An 18690-nucleotide genomic window follows, 5' to 3' on the forward strand; every position below is an offset into this window, starting at 1 on the left:
AAAGCGTGCCTCTCTCCTGGCTGAGGAGATCCAGGTGAAGCGGGATCTCACAGGGTGGGTCGTTTAATAGCTGGCACAGCTCGACAGCGGCTCGACCTACCGTACAACAGGGGGACAGGGCCATAGCTGCGGCGGTGCAATTGACTTGTACAACACAGTAAATTACAACGTGCGTGATTGTTAAGTACACTCGATAGGCGGGACCAAGGGGGTCACCGAGGGGAGGGGGCCTATCGGCAGCTTTGATAGAAAGAGCTCAGTGACACCTACTAATAGGCAGGCGTATATCCCATAACAACGTTTTGGTGGCCATCTTCGAATTGAAAGGGAATGATGCCACTACCTCTGACTGTATGAGATGAGATGTATTTGTATTGAGAACAGCATCCCTACATGCAAGAGGGTTGTACTTGAAAGTAATATACATTGTAATACAAATACAATGAAAAAAACCCCACATAAAATGCATATACAAAGATACACAAATCTAGACTGTTTCCTCTTTCTGTTTTGCCTCAGAATCCTGAAAGGAAAGTCACTGAAATATCAAGATGTGCTGCAATAGATGTGCAACACTAAGCTAAGGAAACACAAAGCTGCTTTTTCATGAACAGTGGCTTGAAACCCGGTTCCAAGAGATCTGGAGACCTAGCTTGAGGAAACTTTGCTGTATCAAACCCCAAGTCTCCCATGGTGGGCAGTGCAGGGGCCTGAAACCTAGTTCCAAGTCACAAAGTGACTTCATGTTTCCTCAGGCATTATACCCTAAAGGCATTCACTGCAAGGAAACAAGGTTCCATTAAGGTGCTCATTTTGTGCACCAGAAGTTTATTGCGACAGGGTGCTTACCACAAAGGAATAATCTATTAGAGTGGTTGTCTCTGATACAGCTGGTTGTTGTATTTGCTTGTTACCAAAATCATTCCCACCTTCAGTATCAATTCTGACATCAGCAAAATTATTAAGCAGTCTTACCACTGGTTCATAAATAAGAATTCAGGTCTAAAGTCTCATTAAGACCATCGGTTTCGATCGAATTTAATGTGTGTATCCTAAATGCCTCCCTTCTTAATAGCTGTTTTACAATATTGTCACCTCTTACAGATATTGTTATCTTTTCCATCCCTATAAATTTAAGACTCGCTGAAGATCCATGATTTAGTGCTTTGTAGTGTCTCTCTATTGGATAGTCCATGCTGTTATTCCTTATTGTTCTGCAATTCTAATTTTAAGATTGCATTTCGTTTCTCACACATAAATGAGACCACATGGTCATTTCAGCATATAAACAATAATTGTGAAATTACAATTAGTGAAACTTTTTATGGGAATTCTACGTCCAGAATGCAGGTGTGTAAAGTCTTTGATATTATGTGTTAGAAGAGTGGACACATCTACCACAGTGATAATTCCCATGGATATCAATAGATTTAGTTAACCTTAAACTGTATCTGATGGCACTTTATAAATAGAGGAAACCAACTTGTCTTTTTCACTTCTTCCTCTTCTAAACCAGATTTCTGGTAATGATGTAACATATGGGATGCCATGTGTAAAAAAAAAGCTTAACCTTGCATTTTTCTCCATATTTATACATGTTGTGAAAATAGATAAATATTTCTTTTAAATGTTACATTCAGCTATAATTTATAAATCTAGTTACAAGATTTAACATTTAGCTAAATATTTAACTGGCCAGCTAATTCTGGAGTTTGTATGCAAATGAGCTTTGTGCTTTCATGCGATTTGACTGCTCTTGTAATGCTGAAATGTCCATATTCCCCGATTAGCACTGCAAGAGCCAATCAAATTGTGTGAAAGCACAAAGCAGGTGGAGCTCATTTGCATACAAACTCCAGATTTAGTTGATTAGCTAAATGTTAAATCTTGATCAATATATATTTTCCACAAACCTATATATTGTAACAATGAGTTAATAATAGTATTGTCAACATATGGTTCTTCCCAGTGACCAATAAATACATTTGCACAATTAGGCAAATAAGACAAGTCAGTATATAAGTAAATGATTCCCAGTGTCTTAACATTTACTATTTCTGTAACCTGATGAAGACACTGAAGTGTCAAAACATTTTGCTTCTTTTACGCTAAAAAAAACCAAAAAACCCAGATGGTTATAAATAAAGGGATACCAAGTATTTCACCTGTATTGAACTGCTCGTAATTAAAAGGATCTCTAGGAGTGTGCTGCCATACCAGTTTCTGGAACTGGGGACAGGAATACCTCAAATGTATTTGCACAACAGTGTTAGTCAACCCGAGCGGGGTCTGATCTAGTCATGCGGCTGTTCAGTGATCAGCTTCCTCTTATTCAAAGTGCACTTCGCCTGGAAGAAGAACAGAGTCACTGAGACTTGGATAACCTAGTGGCACACAAACAGGACCAGACTCAAATTAAAAAGGTAACTACATCCTTAATAGTGGCTAGGATGGACACAAACCAGTGTCTCTTCACTGTAGATGGTAGCAAATCCATTTTGTTTTACTTTGAGAAAATTAAAATACAAGCTGTATTTATGTGACTTAACTTTTGGGTTTAACAAAATCAGAGTAAACCATCATAAAAAAAGAGAAAATTAAAATTCCAGGTTGATGGCAGGTAAAAATGCACCATCAAATGACAAAGCAGCCTGTCCTCAAATGGGTTAATGGGGGGTGCTTTAGGTTTTGATATTTTCACAATTACAGAAGCTATATCAAGTCTAATGAGATGTCTGAACCTTTCCAGTCTGGGCTGAGCGCTATACACAGTACTGAAACAGCCCTTGTGAAGGTTTTTTGGTTGCTGCTGATTCAAGATCTCTCAGTATTCTTTTCAGCTGGATTTAAGTGCAGATTGTGATAGTGTTACTCATGATATTTTGCTGGAGCGAATGGAAAATGTTTTGGATATCACTGGCACATCTATTTGTAAGGGTTCAGGTCATATCTGACCACATTATTAGGCATCATGGTCTTGGCTTTCATTATGCAGACGACACATTAAACCCAACACAGATGTGAGTAACACTCCTCTACGCAGGTGCCTGTCTGACTTCAAGCACTGGATGCAGCTTCATTTCTTAAAGTTAAATTGTGACAAGACTGAGGTTCTGCTAACTGACTCCCAGCACCTGCTGTGCAGGGTCCTTGATTTCAGTTTGGCTGTGGAAGGCACTGACATTAGAACTTCACCTCAAGTGCGAAACATGGGTATCATTTTCAATTCCACCTGGTCATTTGAAGCTCATGTTAGAAATATAACTAAAGTATCATTCTATCATCTGAATAACATTGCTCAGTTAAGATCATTTTTGGCATCCCACTGAAAAGCACCTGGTCCTGGGGAGCATCCCTCTGAAAAACACCTAGTCCTGGGAGAGCAGAAATCTGAAAAACACCTGGTCCTGGGGAGCATCCCTCTGAAAAACACTTGGTCCTGGGGAGCATCCCTCTGAAAAACATCTGGTCCTGGGGAGCATCCCTCTGAAAAACATCTGGTCCTGGGGGAGCATCCCTTTGAAAAACATCTGGTCCTAGAGAGCATCAATCTGAAAAACACCTGGTCGGGGAGAGCATCAATCTGAAAAACACTTGGTCCTGGGGGAGCATCCCTTTGAAAAACACATGGTCCTGGGGGAGCATCCCTCTGAAAAACACCTGGTCCTGGGGGAGCATCCCTTTGAAAAACACCTGGTCCTGGGGAGCATCAATCTGAAAAACACCTGGTCCTAGGGGAGTATCCCTCTGAAAAAGACCTGGTCCTGGGGGAGCATCAATCTGAAAAACACCTGGTCATGGGGGAGCATCAATCTGAAAAACACCTGGTCCAGGGGGAGCATCCCTTTGAAAAACACCTGGTCCTGGGGAGCATCAATCTGAAAAACACCTGGTCCTGGGGGAGCATCAATCTGAAAAACACCTGGTCCTGGGGGAGCATCCCTTTGAAAAACACCTGGTCCTGGGGAGAGCATCAAAATGAAAAACACCTGGTCCTGGTGGAGCATCCCTCTGAAAAACACCTGGTCCTGGTGGAGCATCCCTCTGAAAATCACCTGGTCCTGGGGAGCGTCCCTCTGAAAAACGCCTGATCCTGGAGAATATCAATCTGAAAAACACCTGGTCCTGGGGGAGCATCCCTCTGAAAAACACCTGGTCCTGGGGGAGCATCCCTCTGAAAAACACCTGGTCCTGGGGGAGCATCCCTCTAAAAAAAGCCTGGTCCTGGGGAGCATCCCTCTGAAAAACACCTGGTCCTGGGGGAGCATCCCTCTGAAAAACACCTGGTCCTGGGGGATTAACCCTCTGAAAAAGACCTAGTCCTGGGGGATCATGCCTCTGAAAAACACCTGGTCCTGGGGGAGCATCAATCTAAAAAACACCTGGTCCTTGGGGAGCATCCCTTTGAAAAACACATGGTCCTGGGGAGAGCATCAATCTGAAAAACACCTGGTCCTGGGGGAGCATCCCTCTAAAAAAAGCCTGGTCCTGGGGAGCATCAATTTGAAAAACACCTGGTCCTGGGGAAAGCATCAATCTGAAAAACAGCTGGTCCTGGGGGAGCATCCCTCTGAAAAACACCTGGTCCTGGGGGAGCATCCCTCTGAAAAACACCTGGTCCTGGGGGATTAACCCTCTGAAAAAGACCTAGTTCTGGGGGATCATGCCTCTGAAAAACACCTGGTCTTGGGGGATCATCCCTCAAAAAAAGCCTGGTCCTGGGGAGCATCAATTTGAAAAACACCTGGTCTTGGGGAGAGCATCAATCTGAAAAACACCTGGTCCTGGGGGAGCATCCCTCTGAAAAACACCTGGTCCTGGGGGAGCATCCCTCTGAAAAACACCTGGTCCTGGGGGAGCATCCCTCTGAAAAACACCTGGTCCTGGGGAGCATCAATCTGAAAAACACCTGGTCCTGGGGGAGCATCCCTTTGAAAAACACCTAGTCTTGGGGAGCATCAATCTGAAAAACACCTAGTCTTGGGGAGCATCAATCTGAAAAACACCTGGTCCTGGGGGAGCATCCCTCTGAAAAACACCTAGTCCTGGGGAGCATCGATCTGAAAAACACCTGGTCCTGGGGGAGCATCAATCTGAAAAACACCTGGTCCTGGGGGAGCATCCCTCTGAAAAACACCTGGTCCTGGGGAGCATCAATCTGAAAAACACCTGGTCCTGGGGGAGCATCCCTCTGAAAAACACCTGGTCCTGGGGGAGCATCCCTCTGAAAAACACCTGGTCCTGGGGGAGCATCATTCTGAAAAACACTTGGACCTGGGGAGCATCCCTCTGAAAAACACCTGGTGCTGGGGGATCTTCCCTCTGAAAAACACCAGTTCCTGGGGGAGCGTCAATCTGAAAAACACCTGGTCCTAGGGGATGATCTCTATGAAAAACACCTGGTCCTGGGGGAGCATCAATCTGAAAAACACCTGGTCCTGGGGGAGCATCCCTTTGAAAAACACCTAGTCCTAGGGAGCATCCCTTTGAAAAACACCTAGTCCTGGGGAGCATCCCTTTGAAAAACACCTGGTCCTGGGGAGCATCAATCTGAAAAACACCTGGTCCTGGGGAGCATCCCTCTGAAAAACACCTGGTCCTGGGGAGCATCCCTCTGAAAAACACCTAGTCCTGGGGAGCATCCCTCTGAAAAACACCTGGTCCTGGGGAGAGCATCCTTCTGAAAAACGCCTGGTCCTGGGGGAGTATCCCTCTGAAAAACACCTGGTCCTGGGAAGCATCCCTCTGAAAAATACCTGGTCCTGGGGAGAGCATCAATCTGAAAAACACCTGTTCCTGGGGGAGTATCCCTCTGAAAAACACCTGGTCCTGGGGAGCATCCCTCTGAAAAACACCTGGTCCTGGGGAGCATCCCTTTGAAAAACACCTGGTCCTGGGGAGCATCAGTCTGAAAAACACCTGGTCCTGGGGAGCCTCAATCTGAAAAACACCTGGTCCTGGGGGATCATCCCTCTGAAAAACACCTGGTCCTGGGGAGCATCAATCTGAAAAACACCTGGTCCTGGGGGAGCATCCCTCTGAAAAACACTTGGTCCTGGGGAGCATCAATCTGAAAAACACCTGGTCCTGGGGGAGCATCCCTCTGAAAAACACCTGGTCCTGGCGGAAGCATAAATCTGAAAAACACCTGTTCCTGGGGGGGCATGCCTCTGAAAAACGCTTGGTATTTAAAGGGTTAAGGGGGTAAGGTTTAACTTTGCTACTGGTGGCTGTTACACAATGAAATGGCAAAATTACAAAAGGGATGTGCTAACTTTTAAAAACTTTCCACGAATGTTGTGAAATTTACACAATAGCTACTTGTTTAAGGAACTATTAATGAAACAATTATGTTATTAAAGGTTGTGTCTATTATTAACTTAGGAATTGTTGGAACCTTTCAACATATCACATTTAACATGTTACCATGTAGTTACATATTCTTATTACACTGCATTTCTGTCCATACTGGCTTTATTACACATGTAGACATTATTAATACTAACCTATAACACAACTTTAAATACAAGTGTTTTCAATATTTTTCAAATCTCTACAGGTTCCCTGTGGCATTGTATGACACATGGTGATTTTTAAAGTGACTAGGTTTCATATCAGTTATGCTATACTTATCAATTTCTTTCTTTTTAAGCCTTTCTTCTGTCTTTCTATAAGGAAGAAATGCACACGAACGGAGCACTGCTGATGAGCAGTACCATCTTGCTCGTTTCAGTCTACACTCTGGGTGAGGCACTTTTTCAATGTTAGGCTGATCTCTCTACGTTGCTTTTGTTGGTGTAACGACAGTAGATTCACAGACACTATGCATGTATTGCTATTGTGGAAGATCACTGTAGGACAACAGTCAGACAACATGCAATAGTAACACATACATTGTGCTAATGGGCCATACTTCACACAACTGAAAACTTTTATCCCTGACCCTGATCCTTCCCCGAAATTCACTTTAAGTCCCGATGGATAAAACAATCCCACTTTATAGACTGGTTACACTGGTTACCAGTCAGTTTGGGCAGTATTTCCAGAAAGCCTCTGCAGTTGAAAAAGTACATGGCTTTTTTTCGAAGCTGGGACAGCAATAGAGCCACAGGTTCCCCATGTATTGCATTATATTTCCTGTGATTATTGGAACTAAGCATGGCAAATCATGTAATATTGTGACAGACATTGTATCAGTCCAACAGCTGGGCATTTTTCGGAGACAGACTGACTATCAAAATGTCACTGTCATGAAGGATCAGCTCCTTCAAGTAGCCGCATTATACTTTGTTTGTGAATGAAAGGAGACAGGTTTTAAACAGTGTTGGTGGATTCAAAATGTTTACAAGGGATTTAGTAACTGGAATCTAACTGACATTAATATTTCAACACTTTGCTTAACCTTTGCCTTCAGGAGAATACCTTTCTGTACTGTGCCTATAGAAAGTCTACACCCCTTTCTGTATGCTCTGCAGACTGTTACTATTTCTCCTCTCAGGTGGGACAGTGTATTGTCTATTGATAACCATTGTTGAATAGAACAAAGCATATGAAACATGGATTAAAAGGTTTCTTGGGTTATTAAAGTGATGGTGGAAAATGAAGTGGATTTAAATTATCAAAGTAATTATCCTCAAAAACATTTGCCTTCTCTTTTTTGAGCTGTTTCATATTGGATGTGTTCTGTTGTTCTGCCCTGAGGACTAGCTGATGTAGCTACTCGTCAGTTCTAAGTGACTGCCATGGCCTATTTAATGCAGGCTAAGGTCTTTATATTAGAGCGCAACAGCACCATCTAGTGCATAGCTGTGTATTGCCAGCAAAACAAAAGTAAACTTTGGTTGACCTAGACAAATGTATGTTACACGTTTTTTAGTGGTTTGGGTTATTCCACCTTTCAGAGTGAGCTTACTCAGACACCCCTGAAACACCTAACACTTTTTGTACAGGTAACTTATAACTAAGGCTAGCTGGAAAACCTGGAATGGCTACACAATTTAATTCATCGTTTTGTCACTTAAGTGAAGCCTAGAGACTTAAAGCCAATTTATTACCATTAAATACCAATCTGAAACATCATAGGTGGTATTTCATGCTGTTAGGTTGACTAGGGGCAGAGTGTTGCAGGGGGACAGGTTATTGGGTACACAGAGGTTCTTTAAACTCCTCAGTTATAAGGGTTCTGTGAGGAGATGAGGGAAATGGAAGACGATACAAAGTGATTCCAGACCAGAAGAATACATTAGTTAAGATATTGATGTAAAGAGTTCATGAAAGGATACTAAGTAAGAAATATGATTGAGGGGCAGTTGTATGTGGTCAGTGTGATGATTAAGGGTGCAGTTGTATGTGGGCAGTGTGATTAAGGGTGCAGTTGTATGTGGTCAGTGTGATTAAGGGTGCAGTTGTATGTGGGCAGTGTGATTAAAGGTGCAGTTTTATATGGTCAGTGTGATTAAGGGTGCAGTTGTATGTGGTCAGTGTGATGATTGAGGGTGCAGTTGTATGTGGTCAGTGTGATACAGGGTGTAGTTGTATGTGGTCAGTGTGATGATTGAGGGTGCAGCTGCATGTTGTCAGTGTGATGATTGAGGGTGTAGTTGTATGTGGTCAGTGTGATGATTGAGGGTGCAGTTGTATGTGGTCAGTGTGATTAAGGGTCAGTTGTATGTGGTCAGTGTGATGATTAAGGGTGCAGTTGTATGTGGTCAGTGTGATTAAGGGTGCAGTTGTATATGGTCAGTGTGATGATTAAGGGTGCAGTTAGAACATAAGAACATAAGAACATAAGAAAGTTTACAAACGAGAGGAGGCCATTCGTCCCATCTTGCTCGTTTGGTTGTTAGTAGCTTATTGATCCCAAAATCTCATCAAGCAGCTTCTTGAAGGATCCCAGGGTGTCAGCTTCAACAACATTACTGGGGAGTTGATTCCAGACCCTCACAATTCTCTGTGTAAGAAAGTGTCTCCTATTTTCTGTTCTAAATGCCCCTTTTTCTAAACTCCAATTGTGACCCCTGGTCCTTGTTTCTTTTTTCAGGCTGAAAAAGTCCCTTGGGTCGACACTGTCAATACCTTTTAGAATTTTGAATGCTTGAATTAGGTCGCCACGTAGTCTTCTTTGTTCAAGACTGAACAGATTCAATTCTTTTAGCCTGTCTGCATATGACATGCCTTTTAAACCCGGAATAATTCTGGTCGCTCTTCTTTGCACTCTTTCTAGAGCAGCAATATCTTTTTTATAGCGAGGTGACCAGAACTGCACACAATATTCAAGATGAGGTCTTACTAGTGCATTGTACAGTTTTAACATTACTTCCCTTGATTTAAATTCAACACTTTTCACAATGTATCCGAGCATCTTGTTAGCCTTTTTTATAGCTTCCCCACATTGTCTAGATGAAGACATTTCTGAGTCAACAAAAACTCCTAGGTCTTTTTCATAGATTCCTTCTCCAATTTCAATATCTCCCATATGATATTTATAATGTACATTTTTATTTCCTGCGTGCAGTACCTTACACTTTTCTCTATTAAATGTCATTTGCCATGTGTCTGCCCAGTTCTGAATCTTGTCTAGATCATTTTGAATGACCTTTGCTGCTGCAACAGTGTTTGCCACTCCTCCTACTTTTGTGTCGTCTGCAAATTTAACAAGTTTGCTTACTATACCAGAATCTAAATCATTAATGTAGATTAGGAATAGCAGAGGACCTAATATTGATTCCTGTGGTACACCACTGGTTACCACACTCCATTCTGAGGTTTTTCCTCTAATCAGTACTTTCTGTTTTCTACATGTTAACCACTCCCTAATCCATGTACATGTGTTTCCTTGAATCCCAACTGCGTTCAGTTTGATAATTAATCTTTTGTGCGGGACTTTGTCAAAAGCTTTCTGGAAATCTAAATAAACCATGTCATATGCTTTGCAATTATCCATTATCGATGTTGCATCCTCAAAAAAATCAAGCAAGTTAGTTAGGCACGATCTCCCTTTCCTAAAACCATGTTGACTGTCTCCCAGTACCCTGTTACCATAAAGGTAATTTTCCATTTTGGATCTTATTATAGTTTCCATAAGTTTGCATATAATAGAAGTCAGGCTTACTGGTCTGTAGTTGTATGTGGTCAGTGTGATTAAGGGTGCAGTTGTATGTGGTCAGTGTGATTAAGGGTGCAGTTGTATGCGGTCAGTGTGATGATTGAGGGTGCAGTAGTATGTGGTCAGTGTGTTTAAGGGTGCAGTTTTATGTGGGCAGTGTGATTAAGGGTGCAGTTGTATGTGGTTAGTGTGATGATTGAGGGTGCAGTTGTATGTGGTCAGTGTGATTAAGGGTGCAGTTGTATGTGGTCAGTGTGATGATTGAGGGTGCAGTTGTATGTGGTCAGTGTGATTAAGGGTGCAGTTGTATGTGGTCAGTGTGATGATAAGGGTGCAGTTGTATGTGGTCAGTGTGATGATTGAGGGTGCAGTTGTATGTGGTCAGTGTGATGATTGAGGGTGCAGTTGTATGTGGTCAGTGTGATGATTGAGGGTGTAGTTGTATGTGGTCAGTGTGATTAAGGGTGCAGTTGTATGTGGTCAGTGTGATGATTGAGGGTGCAGTTGTATGTGGTCAGTGTGATGATTGAGGGTGCAGTTGTATGTGGTCAGTGTGATTATTGAGGGTGCAGTTGTATGTGGTCAGTGTGGTGATTAAGGGTGCAGTTGTATGTGGTCAGTGTGATGATTGAGGGTGCAGTTGTATGTGGTCAGTGTGATGATTGAGGGTGCAGTTGTATGTGGTCAGTGTGATGATTGAGGGTGCAGTTGTATGTGGTCAGTGTGATTAAGGGTGCAGTTGTATGTGGTCAGTGTGATTAAGGGTGCAGTTGTATGTGGTCAGTGTGATTAAGGGTGCAGTTGTATGTGGTCAGTGTGATGATTGAGGGTGCAGTTGTATGTGGTCAGTGTGATTAAGGGTGCAGTTGTATGTGGTCAGTGTGATGATTGAGGGTGCAGTTGTATGTGGTCAGTGTGATGGGTGCAGTTGTATGTGGTCAGTGTGTGCAGTTGTATGTGGTCAGTGTGATGATTGAGGGTGCAGTTGTATGTGGTCAGTGTGATTAAGGGTGCAGTTGTATGTGGTCAGTGTGATTAAGGGTGCAGTTGTATGTGGTCAGTGTGATGATTGAGGGTGCAGTTGTATGTGGTCAGTGTGATGATTGAGGGTGCAGTTGTATGTGGTCAGTGTGATTAAGGGTGCAGTTGTATGTGGTCAGTGTGATTAAGGGTGCAGTTGTATGTGGTCAGTGTGATTAAGGGTGCAGTTGTATGTGGTCAGTGTGATTAAGGGTGCAGTTTTATGTGGTCAGTGTGATTAAGGGTGCAGTTGATTATGTGGTCAGTGTGATTAAGGGTGCAGTTGTATGTGGTCAGTGTGATTAAGGGTGCAGTTGTATGTGGTCAGTGTGATTAAGGGTGCAGTTGGTGGTCAGTGTGATTAAGGGTGCAGTTGTATGTGGTCAGTGTGATTAAGGGTGCAGTTGTATGTGGTCAGTGTGATGATTGAGGGTGCAGTTGTATGTGGTCAGTGTGATGATTGAGGGTGCAGTTGTATGTGGTCAGTGTAATTAAGGGTGCAGTTGTACGTGGTCAGTGTGATGATTGAGGGTGCAGCTGTATGTGGTCAGTGTGTGCTAGAATGTTTTTATTGCCTGAGAAAGGGGCAATACAATGAGTAGAACTGATTAAAATTCCATTTGCTCTCTTTCAGCTGCGGCACAGGTTTCAATCACAGCATCTCCCTCCCTGAGTGTCACACAAGGGGACAAAGTCACACTCACCTGCATTGCCAACATTACCAACACCAATGGCTTCTCATACACCTGGATCAAGAACAATCACATCATCAGACCTGCAAACAAACAGTCGCTAGAGTTTGTGGCGGAGAGAGATGGAGACGTCTACATCTGTCTCGTGAAATGGGAATCTATGAACAAGGTCTTCGCAGAGGTCACTATCCATGTGCAGTGTAAGGGTTTATCAAATCCTAGGGGTCTGGGGTCTGGGGTCTTGGTTCTGGGGTCTGGGTGTCTGCGGTCTGTGGTCTGTGGTGTGTTTTCTGCGCGTATGGGGTCTGGGGGTCTGGGGTCTGGGATCTGGGGGTCTTGTGTCCGGGTGTCTGGGGTCTGTTGTCTGGGGTCTTGGATCTGTGGTCTGAGGTCTCTGTTCTGGGGGCTGTGGTCTGTGGTCTGTTTTCTGGTGGAATGGGGTCTGTGGTTCTGGGGTCTTCGGTCCGGGGGACTGGGGTCTGTGGACCCCAGACTGAGACCCTAGACCCCCAGGTCCCCAGACCCTAGGATCAAAGGGGTCCCCAGTCACCAGACCCCAGACCCCCCACACCCCAGACCCCAGACCCCAGTCTGGGGACCCCAGGTCAGGGGTCTGGACAACAGACCCCCGACACCAGACAAAAAGACAAAAGTGGACCCACATACCCCTGACCCCCAGACCCCAGGGGTCTGGGGGTCAGACCCAGGGGGTTCCCAGACACCAGACCCCGATACCAGGTCCCCGGCACTAGACACAAGGGGCTGACCCCCATGTTCCAGACCCCAAGACCCAGACCCCCAGGACCCCAGGGGTCTGGGGTCTGGGGGTCTGGGGTCGTCCACCCTGGGGTCTGGGTTCAGGTGGTATGGGTCCAGGATTCTGTGGTCTGTGGTCTGTGGTATAAGGTCTTGGGTCTGGGATCTGGGGGTCTGTGGTCTGTGGTCTGGGGTCTGGGGGTTATGCGGTCAGGTGGTCAAGAAGGGTATCCCCAACTTAAGACCCGTTCGGTCACCAGACACTCGGGGGGTCTGGGGTATCCCCACAATTAAGGAGTCAGGGCACTGTGGCTCATCTACCAGCAGCTCACCCAAAGGCCGCTACACACCAGAAGCAAAGCAATTTTTTGCAGCCACATGACCAGACACACCTGATGCGACACAAACGTGAAAACTGCCAGATCCCATCTATATACATTTTATATAGGCTCAATTTCACTCTGAAACAAATGTAAAACTATTACAAATTGTTGTTGACAAGACTATTAATAAGACTGGTACATATTTGTCAACATTAGTGTGGAAATTAGTGTGGAAACTAGTATCTTCTCTGATGGTATTTCAAAATATATATCATATATCAGACCAGGAAGTCTAAATACTTAGACAAAACAAACACTCAAAATAAACAGCACAATGGCCTAACAAAACAGACAAAATGAACCCTAACCGATAACAAGCAGCGGGCTGGTGTAGAACCAGTGCTCGTAGCAATTACTATTATTATCTTATTCTTATTCCTACTCCTGTTCCTTCACCCAACCCTGAGTGAGTGCTTCGTGCCTCTGTACATGCAGCTGTGCCGAGATTCAATTACTAATTAATCATTCACTTTAATCTGCACATGAAGTGATTGTGCATCCCTGTGCCTAAATACAAATATACATTTTAAATCATCTGCGCTACGTAAACCCACACCGTGCACCACTACTCACATATAAACAATACCATACCACATAAAACACAAAATACGCACAGGATGGGGCACCCCACCACACATACATAGCAGGCTCACACAGTTCAATAGACTCCCACATATTATCCTTCATCTCTGTATGTTTATGATCGTGACGATCTTTGTTATAAAGCTCTGGGTATTTTATCACTACAATTATTATTTTTCCACCTATTGGACCATGTGCATTGAAGCTCTTGTTGCAGCACAAAGAAATTGCAAAACCCAGGATTCAATCCTATTTATTTTATGTCGTTCCAGTGCCGCCCTTGTGCTGCCCCCGCATCGCCTGTCTATTAATTTTGTCGCATTGCTTCTGTTGTGTTGCAGCCTTGGAGTCGGGCAGAAGAGCCATCACCTGCAGTCCCTAATTGGCAGTGTGTGTGAAATTTATGACCATCTGTTTCTGTTGTGAACTCTGGGTTAATGCTTGTAATCCATGGTGTCGCATTCTTGTCTGCATTGTGTGTTTTCAGGTCTTCTAGACAACAAGACCATCATCGCAAGTATGTTTGGGGCTATGAGTTTCATCGTGCTCATCGTGGCGTCCTTGTTCGCTGTGAACTTCATATTGCAGAAGTAGGCACAGATTTTATTACTTGCTGTGAGCAATCATTCTCTCTGCAGAGATGTTATTACACCACTCATATTCATGTTCCTTTCTGAATCTCCTCTCGTGCTGATGTGAAACTAGCAATGTTCATGCGTGGTGATTCTTATGCATTTGATAAGTTTTCGAATCCAGTGATCTGTAGGTCATGTCAGGATGTAGCCAAGGTGAAGCAGTGTGTTTCTAGTAAACAGGTATTCTGTTACCCTTTAAGAACTGTCTCAATAAAAAACATTGGAAGAGCTGGATTAGTATTAGTTAAAGAGATCTGCCAGTTTGGATCATTAAGATTGAATCACACGCCAGAGGCCGGTAGCTCGCTGACATCTGCTCTCGAATTCCTGGGTAGCAAAGAGGAAATTGCCTCAGGTGTGGAATCGGAGGGCACCCTCTTGTTCTGAGCTGCATTGAGGGAATGTTATTGGAGATTCTGAATTTGTGATAAAATCAGGGATAAAATAATTGGCAATCTAAATATAAATAAAGAAATAAATAAAAGGCTTTTGTAATAACGTTATTCTCCTATGTTGCATTATTAATGATTCAGCCTGTTTAAATATTGTGTCTTTACGTGAAGCACCTGTATGCAAGATAAGCTGGCGTGCATGAAGGAAAATTTTAGAAGTGATTTTGAAATTTTTAATTTAACCACATTGTTACACAAGTGTGTACACATCTTGCATTTGCATTGCAGTCATCTTCAGCCACAAGGTTCCTATATCCATGCTGTGTAAAGCAGCTGAAAGGATTTGTGGCAGTTGATTTCTCAGACACAATCAAACAACAGGCAAGCTTGTTTCAAATGAATTCAACTCAACTGCACACATCTTAAATAAGGATACGCTATTTGAACTGTATTTTTAGCTCATAAATTTGAATCTTTTTCTATGTATGTGTCTCTTTTTCAGAAGAGCCCAGTCCTTGGTTTTCAAGGAGTTAGAAGTTACAGAAGTGAGTTTCAAATACTCCTAGTTAATATGCTGATTCCCTCTGTTCACTGTGCATGTGCTGGCAAATGAATTGCTTTTTGAATGCTAAAATGAATATCTACAGTTCTAGCGTGTAACTATATGTAAGCTTCAAATTCGATTTGCACTAACCTTCTGCCCAGCAATCATTTAAAAGACATCTCATCAATGCACAGAATATCTTAGTAATTTCACTCCTTTATTTTAAAGGAATGCTAATGTACTTTATTTGAGTCGGAGTGCTGTTGATGATATATTGCTTATTTGTATTGCCTTTTTTACAGGACCATCCTTATGAAGATATGGAAGGAAGATCACCATATTATATAATAATGAACCAAAGGGCACATGTTGTCTATGAAAATGTTTCTCCAAGATATACTGCAGGATCCCAAAGTAAAGCAGAACATGTTGCATGATACCCATGCTAGTAAACACACAGGGCCATACTGGCATCAAGCAGATCTGCAGTAAAAAAAAAAATGCAAGCTTAAAGCCAGAACTGTGCATGGATGAAACAAGGATAAGGAAGGATTTCACTGTACAAAAATGCAAGAAAGGTCTGCTTGGATGATGCAGGGGATCACTCAAGGAATTTGCAAGATTTGCAAATACTGCATGGATGTTTTATGTAAGGTTTGCATGAAACCCTTCCAAATCCTTGCATCATCCTTGCAACTATCCTGCAGCAGTTGTTGTGCCAAGAACCCTATAGCTTTCAAATATATTGTCTTGACACATTATTAGCGACATTGGTGCTCAAGATCTTTGAGCTTTTCTCTTTTTTATTGATATATTAAATGTAATTTCAGATAGGAGCATAGTCGTGACTGTGGGAATAAACAAGCCAAAAAAAAAAAAGTTCAATCAATCAATCAATCAACAACACTTAGATTTATATACCGCTCCTATACATTTGCATGTCTTGGGGTGCTTTATATCATCATGCAACAAAGGCCCTACCAAATAACAAGGTTTTAATTTTCGATTTGAACAGAGATATGGAGGAGATGCCTCTGATATCCCTAGGGAAAGAATTCCAAAACAAAGGGGGTATATGACTAAACAACCTAGAGCCAAATGCATTAGTGTGACAGGAGGGACCACAAGGAGATCAGCCTGAGCACAGCGAAGGCTTCGGACCGGTACATATCTCAAATGCATTAGTGCGACAGGAGGGACCACAAGGAGATCAGCCTGAGCACAGCGAAGGCTTCGGACCGGTACATATCTCAAATGCATTAGTGCGACAGGAGGGACCACAAGGAGATCAGCCTGAGCAGAACGAAGGCTTCGGACCGGTATATATCTCAAATGCATTAGTGCGACAGGAGGGACCACAAGGAGATCAGCCTGAGCACAGCGAAGGCTTCGGACCGGTACATATCTCAAATGCATTAGTGCGACAGGAGGGACCACAAGGAGATCAGCCTGAGCAGAACGAAGGCTTCGGACCGGTACATATCTCAAATGCATTACAGGAGGGACCACAAGGAGATCAGCCTGAGCAGACAGGCATCGGACCGGTACATATCTCAAATGCACCACAGGAGGGACCACAAGGAGATCAGCCTGAGCAGAATGAAGGCTTCGGACCGGTACATATCTCAAATGCACTAGTGCGACAGGAGGGACCACAAGGAGATCAGCCTGAGCAGAGCGAAGGCTTCGGACCGGTACATATCTCAAATGCATTAGTGCGACAGGAGGGACCACAAGGAGATCAGCCTGAGCACAGCGAAGGCTTCGGACCGGTACATATCTCAAATGCATTAGTGCGACAGGAGGGACCACAAGGAGATCAGCCTGAGCACAAGCGAAGGCTTCGGACCGGTACATATCTCAAATGCATTAGTGCAACAGGAGGGACCACAAGGAGATCAGCCTGAGCACCGGTAGCGAAGGCTTCGGACCGGTACATATCTCAAATGCATTAGTGCGACAGGAGGGACCACAAGGAGATCAGCCTGAGCACAGCGAAGGCTTCGGACCGGTACATATCTCAAATGCATTAGTGCGACAGGAGGGACCACAAGGAGATCAGCCTGAGCACAGCGAAGGCTTCGGACCGGTACATATCTCAAATGCATTAGTGCAACAGGAGGGACCACAAGGAGATCAGCCTGAGCAGAATGAAGGCTTCGGACCGGTAATATCTCAAATGCATTAGTGCGACAGGAGGGACCACAAGGAGGGACCACAAGGAGGACCGGTCAGCCTGAGCACAGGAGGGACGAAGGCTTCGGACCGGTACATATCTCAAATGCATTAGTGCGACAGGAGGGACCACAAGGAGATCAGCCTGAGCACAGCGAAGGCTTCGGACCGGTACATATCTCAAATGCATTAGTGCGACAGGAGGGACCACAAGGAGATCAGCCTGAGCAGAGCGAAGGCTTCGGACCGGTACATATCTCAAATGCATTAGTGCGACAGGAGGGACCACAAGGAGATCAGCCTGAGCAGAATGAAGGCCGGACCGGTACATATCTCAAATGCATTAGTGCGACAGGAGGGACCACAAGGAGATCAGCCTGAGCATAGCGAAGGCTTCGGACCGGTACATATCTCAAATGCATTAGTGCGACAGGAGGGACCACAAGGAGATCAGCCTGAGCACAGCGAAGGCTTCGGACCGGTACATATCTCAAATGCATTAGTGCGACAGGAGGGACCACAAGGAGATCAGCCTGAGCACAGCGACAGGAGGGACCACAAGGAGATCAGAAGGCTTCGGACCGGTACATATCTCAAATGCATTAGTGCGACAGGAGGGACCACAAGGAGATCAGCCTGAGCACAATGAAGGCTTCGGACCGGTACATATCTCAAATGCACTAGTGCGACAGGAGGGACCACAAGGAGATCAGCCTGAGCAGGAAGGCTTCGGACCGGTACATATCTCAAATGCATTAGTGCGACAGGAGGGACCACAAGGAGATCAGCCTGAGCACAGCGAAGGCTTCGGACCGGTACATATCTCAAATGCATTAGTGCGACAGGAGGGACCACAAGGAGATCAGCGACAGGCATTAGTGGGGAGGGACCACAAGGAGATCAGCCTGAGCACAGCGAAGGCTTCGGACCGGTACATATCTCAAATGCATTAGTGCGACAGGAGGGACCACAAGGAGATCAGCCTGAGCACAGCGAAGGCTTCGGACCGGTACATATCTCAAATGCATTAGTGCGACAGGAGGGACCACAAGGAGATCAGCCTGAGCACAGCGAAGGCTTCGGACCGGTACATATCTCAAATGCATTAGTGCGACAGGAGGGACCACAAGGAGATCAGCCTGAGCACAGCGAAGGCTTCGGACCGGTACATATCTCAAATGCATTAGTGCGACAGGAGGGACCACAAGGAGATCAGCCTGAGCACAGCGAAGGCTTCGGACCGGTACATATCTCAAATGCATTAGTGCGACAGGAGGGACCACAAGGAGATCAGCCTGAGCACAGCGAAGGCTTCGGACCGGTACATATCTCAAATGCATAAGTGCGACAGGAGGGACCACAAGGAGATCAGACTGAGCAGAATGAAGGCTTCGGACCGGTACATA

At 44.5% G+C, this 18690-nt stretch overlaps 1 protein-coding gene across 3 annotated transcripts; it reads left to right on the forward strand.

Annotated features, from left to right (window-relative positions):
- Positions 1–2343: 2343 nt before the first annotated feature.
- LOC121302877 lies at positions 2344–16226 on the forward strand. Of its 3 annotated transcripts, none has more exons than XM_041233215.1 (6): positions 2344–2423; positions 6653–6745; positions 11760–12017; positions 14026–14128; positions 15068–15110; positions 15412–16226. In XM_041233215.1, exons 2-6 carry the CDS (start codon positions 6682–6684, stop codon positions 15544–15546), a joined length of 603 nt encoding a protein of 200 aa, XP_041089149.1. In that variant the 5' UTR covers positions 2344–2423; positions 6653–6681; the 3' UTR covers positions 15547–16226. The 3 variants fall into 3 exon arrangements, with proteins under 3 accessions (XP_041089149.1, XP_041089237.1, XP_041089313.1); XM_041233303.1 differs by having other exon boundaries at positions 6676–6745; XM_041233379.1 differs by having other exon boundaries at positions 2355–2423; positions 6680–6745.
- Positions 16227–18690: the final 2464 nt, after the last annotated feature.

Source organism: Polyodon spathula, chromosome 1 (genome assembly GCF_017654505.1).
Source record: "Polyodon spathula isolate WHYD16114869_AA chromosome 1, ASM1765450v1, whole genome shotgun sequence".
In the NCBI taxonomy this organism is placed as follows: domain Eukaryota; kingdom Metazoa; phylum Chordata; class Actinopteri; order Acipenseriformes; family Polyodontidae; genus Polyodon; species Polyodon spathula.

Excerpts from the sequence above, each read along its gene's own strand:
- LOC121302877 (XM_041233215.1), top strand. The coding sequence starts at position 6,682 with ATGCACACGAACGGAGCACTGCTGATGAGCAGTACCATCTTGCTCGTT. Across the intron at positions 6,746-11,759 it reads CGTTTCAGTCTACACTCTGG|CTGCGGCACAGGTTTCAATC; the intron begins GTGAGGCACTTT and ends GCTCTCTTTCAG. Across the intron at positions 14,129-15,067 it reads GTGAACTTCATATTGCAGAA|AAGAGCCCAGTCCTTGGTTT; the intron begins GTAGGCACAGAT and ends TCTCTTTTTCAG.